Raw genomic sequence first — 14,649 nt, 5'->3', positions numbered from 1 at the left:
GGAGGAGGAAATATTTAGCTCATAATATCTGGGAAGTGCCCTTTGTTATCAGAGAGATCAACAACCCAAACCTAGGTAGGGTGATGCAGCAGCACCAGTGCAGCATCTGCTGAATGCCCTGGGTATAGTTTCGGTCTTAGGAGGCCTCCTAGGGGTAAAGGAACATTTGTTCCCTTCTCCCAGGGAAAGACCCTGGTGGCCCGGTGGCCAATATCGTTGACCAATAAAGGTGGATCAGGCCCAGGAAGGGGTTTAGGATTCAGTAGGCCCACCTGTTTTGCCAGGGTTTTTGCCAGGGGGTTGCTGGGCCAGGGCTAGAGATAACTTTAGGATCCAAAGAAGAAATAAGTCTAGTCCAAGGGTGGCATAAAAGAGCTTTATTTGGCTATAACAGTATCAACTTACAGGATCACCCCAGGCATCACTAGGCATAGGCTTGCAGCAGCAGCAGCAACAACAACAACAACAACAGTATTTATATATCACTTTTCAACAAAAGTTCACAAAGCAATTTACAGAGAAAAATCAAATGACTAAATGGCTCCCTATCCCAAAAGGGCTCACAATCTAAAATGATGCAAAAGAACACTAGCAACAGATACTAGAAAAGACACTGAGCTGGGCTGAGGAGGGCCAGTTACTCTCCCCCTGCTAAAGGACTTCCCTGGGCCTCCCAACGCCTTATATGGCATTAAAAATGGGTTTATCCATGAAACCGGAACTTGCGTTATTTCTATTGCAGAGCTCGGTATGGTGGATATCTTTGGCCTCTTCTGAGCTCAGAAGCCCCTCCAAGGTGAGGCGGAGGGAATGCTTGGGGGGCACACCAAATCCGTGGATAACTGAATCCATGAATATGGGGACCCCTGTACTGCATTTGTTAGACATGATTGAATTATTTTGATTCCCCTTCACTATCATTGTTAATTAGCTCCACAATAAAGTTCGTTGGATTGCATATTTCAACCTCTTCTCCTCTTCTTTCCCTGCTGAACGAGGGCATTGTGCCATTAACCATACAGGATCCTTGCACACAAAACAGCACACCCCCTTATGATCATGTAATGTATATTTAAATGCACACAAGGTAGCAGGATTTCTTCCCGCTCCTCCATAACTGCTTTTTTTTTATTTTATTTTTTTTGATTGCTCCCAGCATGCTCTCCACCTGGCTGTTGAGCAGGAATGGCTTTGGAAGACGAGGCAATCTCCCCATCCTCATCTTGCTCAATCTCCAAGAGAGTGAAGAGGGCAGGGTAACAACTTGGTAGGTGGCAGGCAGGTGTGGGGTGCAGGTGGATGCCAGTTTACCACCTCCCTCGACATGCTGCTTAAAGCAACCCTTTCAGTCAGCCTGATGGTTGAGTTACCCCTGCTATGTAAATAAAGTAAAATGTTTCATATATTAAAATACAGCAGAGAAACAAGTAAAAATTCCACTATAGGACCAATCGTACCTAAAGCTCTGGGCAAATTAAAACATGCACGTGCATGCACGCTCTCTCTCTCTCTCTCTCTCTCTCTCTCTCTCTCTCTCTCTCTCCATCTATTGCTGAAAAGAATACAAAGATAATGCATGGAAGGGAATTCCATAGAAGCAATGCTGTTAACTGTTTCTGGCATCATCCAAAAATCAGGGCAGGTTCACACTGGGGAAAGTGTTCTTTCAAACACCCTGGTGCCAAGCCACTTTAAGGGTTAAACATTAATCCAGCTCTTTGCATTGTGCAGCTATTTCCAAACAGGCAAGATATCTTTCCATAAGACCTGACTCAGCGAATAAACACAGAGTTGCACTTTGTATGAACGGTAGACTCCAAACAGCGTGCAGGGGCAACCCAATGTACAATGCGTTGCAGAAGTCTATAAAAGAAATGCTACCAGCTCATGCATAGTTGTCTTCCACAAAGATGGAAAAGACTGAGGTGCTTCAGTGTGTTGTTAATTTGACTGCACTTGAGACACAGGAGATAGAAAGAGATTTGTGGGTCAATGGTCAGTATTGCCAAAGATCACGGTTACCTATCCATATCTATTGAGGTAATTGAAGTGTGGCAGAGATCCTGGGGAAAGGGTGCCAAGACATAGCAACCTCTGATTGCAAAACTATTGCAGGCTATTATTCCCTGTGATGAAACTGTGGTTATTGAGGAGCATTTCCCCTCCAATTTCTGAGATACTTCAGGTTCAAAGGGGAGCCAACCAGTTAGGGAGTCAGGCTGGCACGGCCAGAAAGAGAAGGTCATGAGGCCTGAGATGACTTTCTCTCTCTTCTGTGTGCTTTTGACAGGGCAGGACAGGGAGAGCCAACTCTCTGGTGAGCAGAGTGGAAGGCTTCGGAGGAGAGCCCCAGAGACATAGGCGGGGACCAAGTGTCAGCCAGGAGCGTCAGGTTCTGTTTATGTTGGTCATCCCCTCCAGACTGGAGCTCTAGGTGCCCTCAGTAGGCGAGGCCGAGTTGGGGTCAAGGCTCTCATCTAGTCCAGCAGGACTTGCACATGTGAGGTTTCCCTGAGAGTTAGCACCATTCAGGGGGTGTTTATCTGAGAGAAACCAAGCATGTTTACATGATTTTTTTCCCCCATCACCTGTTAATAAAACCTTTTTGCTTAAAACCTCTGCTGTGTTCTGGGATAAGTGGACTTGTCAACCTCCCCACTCTGCGGGTGCTACTGTCAGAGTGAGAGCATTTTAACAACCCTAAATAGCATTCTTGGGAAAGCTTTTTACCCAGAGAACCCCTCTGGGAACCAGATCTCTTGGGCTGGTGTCAGCAGACTGAATCTACCAGGTCTTGTCCCACCAAGCTGCACGTTAAACCAATTGGAAGAGTGGGGGACAGGAAGGGGGTGAGTGCTTGCACTAGGCATCACTGCCCTGAAGTAGTGGGTGGACTCCGGAAATTTCATGACACTCCCAGATTAATGTGCATCAGATTGCAGGCTTTGAATGTTAGGAGTCCTAAATTCCTTTTAAGGTAGCAGGCTTTAAGTTAGTCAAGACTAATCAGTCCCATTGATTTCAACAATGTTTTCTTAAGATTTATTTTCTTAAAATACATCTCATAGTCAATATCTCTAATTAGTTCATTTCCATAGTCTTTACCGGAGTTGCACTAGTCCACATTTGCTTATACAAACGGAAGAGGAGGGAAGGCTATTTTGGAAGGAACACTGCTTCATGGGGAATGGACCAATAGAGCATTCTTGATACATATGGCATTTATGAACAGTCTGCTGGATCCTTTCTATTGTTTAGATTCATTTTTATGTGAAACTGCTGGTTTCATCCTTATCACCGTCAACCACTGAAGTTCACAAAGATTTTTTTCCCCTCAAAAGATCAGACTTCTCTTAACTTTTTACATTAGTTTACAGTGTTTTTACAAAGTCTCATAAATGATAAAGAATAAGTGGTTTTCAAAAGTGTGCACTGGTGTATGATCTCCCTTTCAGTAAGTCTCTCAGGGCCTTTTTCACCTTTTCATTTCTCAGTGTGTAGATGAAAGGGTTGAGCAAAGGAGTAACCACGGCTGTCAAAATGCTCACCGCTTTCTTGAGATCCAGGGATGGAATCTTTGATGGCCTCATGTACATGAATATGGCACTTCCATAATAGATGGAAGCTACAGTGATATGGGCACTGCAGGTGGAGAAAGCTTTCTTCTTCCCACTGGCTGATGGGATACTCAGCACCATGCTGATAATCGCTACATAAGACACCGTTGTCACTACCAAGGAGCCTAGTAGTACGATGATAGCTATCATGAAATCTATAAGCTCAATGAAGTGTTTGCTACTACAAGAGAGAGCAAGAAGAGGTTCAATATCACAGAAGAAATGATTTATGACGTTAGAGCGACAGAATGACAGCTGAGAGATCGCAGTCACAGGAACGATCATAAAAATAAATCCTATGGACCAGCAGAACAGTACAAGCCGAAGACAGAGCCTGAAGCTCATGATGGAAGCATAGTGGAGTGGTTTGCATATTGCTACGTAGCGATCAAAAGACATGACAGCTAGGAGAAGGAATTCTGCCACCCCGAGGAAGAAGTAGAAGAAACACTGGGCTAAGCAGCCAGAAAAAGATATTGTCCTAGTGGTTGAGATGAGGTTGGACAGTGTGACCGGGGTAATAGATGATGTGAATGCAATTTCCAGCAAGGACAAGTTAACAAGGAAGAAATACATAGGACTGTGAAGACGAGAATCAAGTAGCACCACAACCACGATGATCAGGTTCCCCATTAACGTTAATGCAAAAACAAGAAACAACAGACAGAAGAAGAGGCTCAGCAGGTGACCAGGAACTGGGATGCCCCGGAGCACAAATTCCTCCAGTGTGCTGTGGTTTCCTTGATGCATTTATGGCACAAACTGGGAAGAAGGCATGCTGAAATTGAAACAAACAGTACCAAAGTAATAGTTAAAAAATGAGTCTCTCAACATTGTCACACACCTCATTTGTGCTAAAATGATTGACTGGAAAGAGAAATGGGTGGAAAAATTTACATACTATGATAAATACAGAAATTCTGCTTTCAGATAAATGGAGCAATTTCTTCAGGAGAGATTTGGCCACAGAAGAAGCTTTTGTGCATACAGGCAGTGCACTTGTAGGGTCACCTCCAGGTGCACATCACTGTGATGCTCATCCAAGTCAATGTGAAATGCTGCATGCAACATTTTAAACAGTGGAAAACTAGTGGTAAAAAAATAACTAATTGCATGCAACTGCAGCTGGCCTGGCCCCAATGTTGCTATTGCCTTTTTTTTTTTCCTCCTCTATCTAGTGATAAATATGGTGGGGAAATATTTATTACAAGATATTAGAAAACAACCAGCGACACTAGATCCATGCCTCTTAGAAGGTTAAGGTATTGGGAAAGGGGTGGGTTGGAAAGAGATATTAAAAGTATTTTGGGAGCTTCTACTTGCCTCTGGAGGTCAGGTGAGGGTCCAGACTCACAGATTTGGTTATTCGTGGGTTTCCACATCTGCAAGAGATCTTGATAGCCACCACGCAGATGATCTGTGAAGTAAATAGGGTGGCTGGACTATCTTCTCCTTTCTCAAGAGAAAAGGATTTTAAAAAGGTGTATGAGTACAACAGAGATTGTTCAGACTACTGTTACTAGAGTCAGTGGCATAGCTAAGGGGGTGCAGGAGGTAGCAGTTGCACTGGGTATCAAGTTGTAGGGGGGCAACAAGCTGAGCTTGACACTAGTGACAAAAATTGTGAAAATCTTGGTATGTATGAATAAGACCATCAAGTTAGATATCATTGGAAAGGTAATTTGATGCAGAATGCAATGAAAGAAACAGCATTGGGATATATGTACCCTATTTACAACCTAGTGGTTGAGATGAGGTTGGACAGTGTGACTGGGATAATACATCTGTATTATCTGTATTCTATCAAAAGTTATGGCCAATTAACCAGAAAATGAAAACACAACTGCCTTTATGGAACAAAAAGTGGATTTACTTAACTCAAAACTGACCTGTGAGACTGATTGTTCTGAGTGCCAATGAAATATTATGATGATACAGCATGGAACCAATAACTTTTTATTTATTTACTTAATTAATTAAATCTGATTTTGTCATCGGTTCCGGTTGTGACATCACTTCCAGGGCAACATTTTGAGTTTGGCACTGGGCTACAAGATCATTAGCTATGCCACTGACTAGAGTAGATCCCTGCATTCCGAAGTTGCTTACAACATTTTAAATTATAATTATGCGTGTATTTATTCAATCACTATCGTACTATTCTTGCAAATGGGCACCCAAAATACTTCTTGTATGTCTTTCCCACCTACCTCATTCCTAATACCTTAACCTTCTATGAGGCATGGATCAGGGGTAGCTGATTGTTCCCTAACATCTTATAATAAATATTTCTCCACCATTTGTAAGTGATTCGATGAAAACCACAGAATTAGCCCCAAAGATGGCTTTGGATTGCTTCTAAAAAAAGGGTTACTTATAAGAAAATGAAACTGTTCATTAAAAAAAAAACAAAAAAAAAAAACTCCTCTCCTTCCTCTTCTATTTCCTACCAATCAAAATGAACAGCAGCATTTGAAAATCTGATACGTTGATATGTTTGAAGATTAAATCCGCCCAGCTAGATCTTTAGGAAAACCAAAGTGTTTAGCAAAGAACACTTGATCTGTAAAGAGAAAATTAAAAACAGCCTCTGTCGTCCTTTATCAATTTGCACAATATTGACAAATTGTGTCAGTTGTTTTGAGTGCCCCTTTTTGGCACTGGAAACCATGAATCTTTTGAATTTTTTCTTCTTCTTCATCCTTGCTAACCATCCTTCTTAAAAACAAAGATCTAACACAGTTATACCTTTCTAAAAGTAAGCTCAATCTTCTGTCAGTTCCTGGCCTGAGAATATCTCCATCAACTGACATAAAACAATTAGCAATTAGGAGTGTGTTTTTAAAATATATCTAAACTCAAAACACCCAAGAGGATTTAAGCACAGAGGGAGCAATAAGGCACCTTTCCACCAGCAAAAAGTTCCATTAATTCCTATGGTGATGTTAACTTTCATTTTGTGTTTTTGAAATACAAATTGTTTTGGGGGTTTTATACTAGTCCCACTGGACCTGTGTGGAATTTCTAAAAATTAGGCTCTTTACTCAATACATACAATATACAGGGTATCCCACATTATCCACAGCGGTTTTGTTCCAGGACCCACCATGGATAACAAAACCTGTGGATGAGGAAAATCCGTGGGTCTTGCGGCCCTCTGGATGGGTGGGATTTTAAATATATTGGGCATATGCTGCTTTTGTTGGTAGGTTTTATTTGTAACCATTCTTGCTCTCCCTTGGGAACATGAAGCCTAGAAAATGAACTATGTATTTTAAATAACTATGTGAGGTCCAGCAACTATATCGCCCACCTGTGCCTAGCTACCTTTCAACAACTGCTGGAAAAGCTCAGATAGGTTAGAGCAGTAGTAGCAGCTGAAGCAGCCTACACAGTACTATGGCTTCTGCAACACACATAGTGACCACAACCAGCTTGGATAATTGTAATGTGTACTATGTAGGGCTGCCCACAGGGTTTCAAATATGTACATAATGCTGCCACACGTATGTCGCTGGGGGTAAATTGTATCCCAGTAATCTGATGCCAATTCTGAATCAACAATATTGGCTGCCATTTTCTTTCCAGGCTCAGCTGAAAGTGTTGGTGTGTTACTTTAACAAGCTCCATGGATTGCAATTTGGCTACCTTATTAAGGACTTCTTTCACCCACATGAACCCACTTGGGCTGTGCAATTGGCCTCTCAAGACCAGATCTCTGGCTAGCCTTTGATACAAGTTCATTTGCCACATACCAGATGTGGCTTTTTCCAGTGGTGATCTTACTCCCTGAAATATCTCCCAGGCAATCTTTGTAAGTGGGAAGTAGCAGCCTTGGCTCTTCCTCCACATACATCCCAGCATAATCAGTGAGCAGTTGCTTTAGCTACCTTGCTGAAACTAAGCCGTGCCTGGACTGGAAACCACCTGGGATTCCCAGGTATGCTGTGCTGAGTTCCATGAAGGAAGGAAAGTAGAATACAAAGTCATACATTATCTTCTACAAAAATAGCTGTCCTGTGTTTTCATAGAATGGGACTGGAAAATTCCAGACAGCCACTTTTTTGGTTTGTTCTTTGCCTGCCCCAGTCTCTTCATTTCGCCAAAGGGTTTGAGAGCATCTGTATCGAAAGGACTGCCTAGGCAAATCTGTGCATGACTAAAGGCCCAATCTTTTCCAACTGTCTAGTGCTGATGCAGCTGCAATGCAGCCCCAGGTTAAGGGAACAAACATTCCCTTACCTTGAGGAGGCCTCTGTGACTGCCCCCCCCCCAACTGCAGGATGTAGCACACACCCTGTTGGCATGACTGCATCAGTGCTGGAAAGTTGGATAGGATTGGGCTCTAAGGGATTGCTGCAATACAGCTACCCATAAGCTGGTCTGGGCCTGGATAGGTGCTTGTTGTGATGTATGTAGCTATCTGGTAGGCTAGGCAAGTCTAGGACTGTTCTAGGCCCCAATCAAGGACTAACGTGTAACCTTTTGGGGGGTTCATGGAGGAATACATCTATAAAAAATTTAACTAACCTCATGTGATTCAGCAAACTGACTGGGATACCTACTATTCTGCAAATGTAAGAATAGTCATCATACTGCCAAAATGAAATTGTTGGGTTGAATATCACCTTCATTCCCTTGGTGTACTTGATTTCACACCAAATTCCTAAGAATACACTTGAAAGTTCACAATTTAATTAGATAAATTGTGTCAAGTTTTGAGTGAGTTTTTTCAGTGTTGTAACAAACAGTGTTGCACCACAAAACAGTGTTGTAACAAACAAATAAAAAATGAGTATGACCTGCAGACCAAATAAATCACAACTTATTTCGTGTACATGCGTCCATTGCTTAACAACGGTTTGCTTAACAACAGACCGCATATATGATGGTGGTCAAAGCACAAAAAAGATCCTTTCTAATGAGGCAATTGGGTCTCCCATAGCTAGCCTGCAGCAGAGTGTCTGTTTACACAACAAAGAGGCTCTTAATGTAAAGAAGAGGCAATCTTTCTCCAGTAGCCTGTGCAGTCAGCTAGTGTCTGGCAGGGAGTGTCTGTTTACACATCAAAGGAAATAGATTGGACTGAACATTCACTTAATGACCTAATTGCATAACAACAAGGATTGGTGAAAGTATTCCCATTGTTAAGTGGCGCACACCTATATTAAAAAACGGAATTGTTAAAAACGTGAAGTGCCACATGGAACTTCCTGAAACGCTTTCTTATGGCTTCCTTAACTTCTTTGTTTCTTAGGCTGTATATGAGAGGATTGACCATGGGTGTCAAGACTGTGTAGAAGAGAGAGAAGACTTTTTTAACATATCTGAGGTTCCTAGAACGTGGTAGCATATAGACAAGTATCAGAGTTCCATAAAACAGGGCAACCACAGTGAGGTGAGATGAACAGGTAGAGAAGGCCTTTCGTCTCCCAGTGGTGGAGGGAATTCTGAGGATTGTAACAATGATCCATAAGTAGGATGTCAAGGTGAGTAGAAATGGAGGGAAGGTGAATACACAGGCAAAAATGAATGCGGTCATCTCTACGACATACGTGTCACTGCAGGAGATTTCTTTTATGACTGGGGACAAATCACAGAGGTAATGATCAATTTCATTGGGACCACAGAATGAGAGTGAAGATATGGAAAGGGTTGTACTTGTGCTAACCAGAACTCCACTGATCCAAGACACCACTGCTAACTGGAGGCACAACCTGCTATTCATGAGAGTGGCATAATGCAATGGCTTGCATACAGCTAAGTACCTGTCATAAGACATGACAGATAAGAAGTAGCATTCAGCACCACCCAGGCAAGCAAATATGTAAAACTGTACAAAACAGGCTTTGACAGATATACTTCTTTCCCCAGTCAGTAGACTAGTGAGCATTCTGGGCAAAATGTTTGAGCTGTAGCAGGACTCCAAGAAGGACAGATTCCCCAGGAAGAAGTACATGGGGATGTGAAGGTGATGATCCATCACAACTAAGAAGACAATGGTGAGGTTCCCAGTCATAGTCACCAAGTAGATGACTAAGAATGGCAGGAAGAGAAGAAATTCCAGTTTAGGGAGATCCCCAAATCCCAAGAGAACGAATTCAGCAACAGTTGTTTGATTTTGCACTTCTCTGTTTGCCATGGACTGCATCTAGAGTAAATAAAACACAATGTATTTAGCACGTTATTTGGGAATTCATTGTGTGAATGGCTTGTGATTGTCTCACAGTCCCAAGCCAACACACAGAAAACACAAACTCTCAGAGGGTTCAGAAGCAAACTTTGCTTGTTAGGAGGCAGTAAATGAGAATTCTCTATGAATTTAGAATATTCTTCAAATCAGCATGCAATGCATTTTGCTTTGTGTTATTTATTCGTTTTCTGTCTTAAGGTGCACTCCTAACCCCATATGTCAGTGCTTTCCAGAACTGACATAAGGGCAGTGAAGCTCCGAGGAAAGGGAACAAACATTCGCTTACTTTGAGGAAGCCTCTGTGAGTGACACCCAACTGCAGGATGCAGCACATGTCCCATTGGTACCGCTATGCCAGTACTGGAAAGCATTGACATAAGGGGTTAGGATTGCGCCCTTAAAATGTCATCTGGAACTTAGAAATAGGAGGGGGAAAAAACTTTGAAGATAGTGACTGGAAACTTGCATGAAGGACAGATCCATTTACATAGGCAAAGCTTTGATTCCATACATTAGTTCTAATTGCCAAAGAAACAATCTGTTTTGTAAAATGAACAGTGGCTTGTCTCTTCAGCAACACAGGAAAATAATGCTACAAAACGTTTTCTAAAATTTCTCTCCTCTCTCTAGAAAAGTAAGTTTGTTGTCTAATCTTCCAATGATCTAGCAAAGGAATATTGGACTCAAAATGCACAGTGCAATGAAAATATCAGTTCTATATGGTGCATCAATGAAAAAGCCAAAAACAGAGATTTTAGGAAGCAAATTAGCCAGTATTACAATACTTTCCTATAAATCTAGGCTGCCTGCATTTGGAATGCTATGTACAGTTCTGGTTACCCCATCTACAAAACATGACCTGAACTGACAGTAGATTCAAAATAGAAAACACACACACTGCACCTAATGCCTACTGTATAAAATTTACTGCTGTAAGAATTCACTGTGATGATGGCTGCTGGCTTGGATGGCTTTAAAAATGTCAGTAGGGAAATTTGTAGACTTTATATCCATTAAAGGCTATTACCCACAGCAGTTAAATTTGGCCAATTTGGCCAGTTCAGGGCCAATAAACCTTATGGTCAACATGGATAAGTGCCGGCCAGTACTGGACTAGCACGCGCAGTAGCCCGGCGGTGAGGCTCACAAACATGCCCTACAGCACGTTTGCGACAGTGTGCAGTGGCACGAAGCCGTGGCGCCGAGCCCAGGATTGGGCTCTCAGACCATTATCTGGAGTCAGCATAGTTGGGCTCTGGTTAGGGCTCAGGTTCCCTGTTGGTACCCGGGACCATCTTTGTGCCTATAGACATCTTGTGGTAGTGGCGAAATGACCAGGGTGACCAGATACAATGGAGGACAGAGTGCCTACCTTTAACCATTGTATAGAAGAGGGAATTTTGGCAGGTACAGATTTTTAAACGCTTCCATCTTGAGCTGGAAAAGGTCACCCTGGAAATGACTCAGAACTCACTGAGCTAAAAAAGGACCCATGGAGGGAAAATGGCAAACAAATTATAAAGAATTACAATGTCATTTACCATATTGCTGCAACAGTGTCCTGAAGATGTAGTAGTATCTGTCCCATAATCTAAGGCCACATCCTATTTTTCTGTTCCCCATATAAAGACCTGCTGGTTGGTTGGTCTTGCTCAGATATCTTCTCCTTGGATTGTTTCAGCCAAAGTATATGAGCCCATTCATTCACAAATCATTTTTGACAGAAACCTAAACACCCTTTCTCACCTTTGGCTTCAAGATTTATAGAACGCAGCTGTCTCTACTGATTAGTTGTTTGTGTTTTACGCACCAAGGTAGACAATGTCCCTTGACATTTCTAATACTCCACACTGCACTCTACAAAGGAAAGATTTTTAAAAGAAGAATTTTTTAAACATCCAACATGACATGGTCATGCACAAAAATTTTATCAAAAGTCCTATGGCTGACTTCTTACTTTGTAGAAGTAGTATTTTCTATTTTTTTTAAGAAATTTATAGCCCACCTTTCCCATGACAAAGCAAATGCCTAAGGCAGTTTACAAAACTTTATAGTCAAGTACAGAGTATTACAACAAGTAAAAACATCAAACAAGACAGTAAAACTTTAATTTTAATGTTACACGGTAGAAAAAAAGAATAGGTTAAAACTGAGCAAAGTTTAAGAGAAAAAGAAAAAATAACTAATTGAGCCAGTATAGAAGTATAGGAGGGGTGTCAAACATAAGGCCCACAGGCTGGATGGGTGGCCACTGGAAGCAATTTATCTCCCTCCCCATTATAACTGGGCTCTCCCAGCATTGAACTCTATCTTGAAATTATGAACAAGATTTGCACATTTTCTCTTCTGTCATTTGCAGCTAATGGGTTTCTGTGTTAGAACAAGGTGCTTATTTCTAGCCATCATCTGCTTAATGATGTAACTTCCTGCCTAATGAGGTCACTTCTGGCCCTCATCAGGTGCCAGGAATGCCATCCAGCATTGGCATAGCACTGCCAATGGGGCGTGTGCTGCATCCTGCAGTTGGGTGGCAGTCACGGAGGCCTCCGTGAGGCCTTAGAGAAGGGAATGTTTTGTTCCCTTACCTCAGAGCTGCATTGCCCTTATGTTGGTGCTGGTTGGGTTAGGATTGCACCCTTACTCTATGAAAGAATCATGCCCATTGGCCCCAACCTCCACACATTCAATTCTAATTTGAACAGAAACTAATATCTGTATAAACTTGTGCTTAGGATTTCTATATGTGGTCTGTAATCTCCATCTGTTTAAGGATTCACAATACACACAGGGAGCCTCTATATGTTGGGGTCAAGGTATGGTCCCCTATGCAAATAGAACCTTGAATGAATGGAAATTGGGGCAGAACCAGCAAGTGCAATCTTAATGTTGTCTTTCACATAAGTGGACACATGATCAATAGCCACATAGAAATGCAAGAGTGTTGGAGTGTACAATGATGAAAAGGCGCAGTGTTCATTCCCAGTGCAACCCTCATCCACCCCTTAAGGAAGATGTGTATGTGCAGGCTCGCATGTACCCATAAGGGTGGGTTAGTGTTGTGAGAACAAAAGGAGAGAGTGAACCATGTCCACCACCCTGAGCTCCTTGGAGGAAGGGCAGTATAAAAATGTGAAAAGCAAATAAATAAAGGTCACAATGTCATATAGCTTATAAACCTTCTGAGACACTTTCTCATGGCCTCCTTCACTTCCCTGTTGCGTAGGCTGTATATGAGGGGATTAAACATGGGTGTCAAGACTGTGTAGAAGAGAGAAGAGACTTTCTTCACTTGTCTTAGATTCTTAGTCCTTGGTAACATATAGACAAGCATCAGAGTTCCATAGTACAAGGCGACCACAGTTAGGTGAGAAGAACAGGTGGAAAAGGCCTTTCGCCTCCCTCTACTGGAGGGGATTCTGAGGATTGTAACTATGATGAAACTGTAAGAAGCAACAGTGAGGATAAAAGGAGGCAAGGTGAAAACACATGCAAATATAAATGCAGTGAGCTCAACCAAGATAGTGTCACTGCAGGAGAGATTTATTATTGGGGTTGAGTCGCAAAAATAGTGGTCAATCTCATGGGGCCCACAAAAAGATAACTGGGACACTTTCAAAGTTAAGCTAGTGCTAACCAAAACTCCACTAATCCAGGACACAGCTGCTAACTGAAATCTCAGTCTTCTATTCATAAGAACACCATAATGAAGTGGTTTGCATATGGCTAGATACCTGTCATATGACATTACCGCAAGGAGGTAGCATTCAACACCTCCCAGGCAAGCAAAGATGAAAAACTGCATGAAGCACATCTTTACATATATACTTTTATCCCCAGTCACAAGGCTTGACAACATCTTAGGGAGAATAGTTGAACTGTAGCAAGATTCCAGGAGGGACAGGTTCCCTAGGAAGAAGTACATGGGGGTGTGAAGCTGTTGGTCAACCACAACAAGCACCAGGATGAGGAGGTTCCCAGCCATAGTCACCAGGTAGATGACTAAGAACAGCAGGAAGAGCAGAATCTGTAGTTTAGGGAGATCCCCAAATCCCAAAAGGATGAAGAGCGAAAGAGTTGTTTGATTTTGCCCTGGTTTCTGTGAATTATGAAGCATCTAAATAAAACAGAACATTCCAACAGTAACTTAAGGGTTTACATTTTGAAGAGCCCCCATATACAAACAACTGATTTCCACAAAGAAAAGATTTAAACAGTTCCTTGTCAGACAAAATTTTGTCTGACCCACCCAAAAATTTTTGACCCCCCCCAAAAAAAAACTTAAAAAACAAACAAAAAACCTCCCCCACAAATCACATATGGAAGGCTTCAAATTGACAGTAGAAGACTTCAAACATCAGTTTTCCTCCTTGGGCAATAACTTTCTTGAGCATTTGGGCACTAACATCTGCTCATCATTCTCTGGGATGTTTGAACTGCAGAGATGCAGGATTCAAAACAAGGCCAGAAAGCTGTTTCCTCCAGGCTTCACTCAAACACGACTTGAGTATAGAGAGCACATCAAGAATTTAACCAAGCTAAATAACAAATTGCATGTTCATCTACTTGTTATATAATCTTCTAAGTTAAATATTATACTGTAGGATAAACCATGTTGAGAGCAGTCCCTTCTCCCACCATTGCAGCAACACAAACCGGCTGCATCCCTAGCGGAGGGCGGGTGGGCCAGGAAGCTTCAGCGTGGAAAGGAGATTGTAAAATTCCACATAAGCCTCCCGACCCGCAATGGGTCGCCTTGGACCTGTGCTCGTCAGTTTGCCAGAGCAAGCCCAAGAAGAGTAAAGAGAGAGGCTGCTGTCAGAAGGAATAAGATCCATCGCG

General features: G+C 42.2%; 3 protein-coding genes across 3 annotated transcripts; all 3 read right to left on the bottom strand.

Annotated features, from left to right (window-relative positions):
* Positions 1 to 3,419: 3,419 nt before the first annotated feature.
* On the bottom strand, positions 3,420 to 4,367 carry LOC136652407 (olfactory receptor 6M1-like). The gene has a single exon (XM_066629344.1). The coding sequence runs from the start codon at positions 4,365 to 4,367 to the stop codon at positions 3,420 to 3,422; it is 948 nt and encodes a 315-aa protein (XP_066485441.1).
* A 4,417-nt stretch (positions 4,368 to 8,784) lies between these two features.
* Positions 8,785 to 9,780, bottom strand: LOC136652406 (olfactory receptor 10A3-like). The gene has a single exon (XM_066629343.1). It carries the CDS (start codon positions 9,766 to 9,768, stop codon positions 8,785 to 8,787), a length of 984 nt encoding a protein of 327 aa, XP_066485440.1. The 5' UTR covers positions 9,769 to 9,780.
* A 3,181-nt stretch (positions 9,781 to 12,961) lies between these two features.
* Positions 12,962 to 13,924, bottom strand: LOC136652405 (olfactory receptor 1M1-like). Its single transcript, XM_066629342.1, has one exon. It carries the CDS (start codon positions 13,922 to 13,924, stop codon positions 12,962 to 12,964), a length of 963 nt encoding a protein of 320 aa, XP_066485439.1.
* Between the last annotated feature and the right edge of the window lie 725 nt (positions 13,925 to 14,649).

This window comes from Tiliqua scincoides, chromosome 5 (assembly GCF_035046505.1).
Source record: "Tiliqua scincoides isolate rTilSci1 chromosome 5, rTilSci1.hap2, whole genome shotgun sequence".
In the NCBI taxonomy this organism is placed as follows: domain Eukaryota; kingdom Metazoa; phylum Chordata; class Lepidosauria; order Squamata; family Scincidae; genus Tiliqua; species Tiliqua scincoides.
The sequence above is the reverse complement of the archived record's forward strand: the minus strand, read 5'-3'. Positions and strand labels throughout refer to the sequence as shown.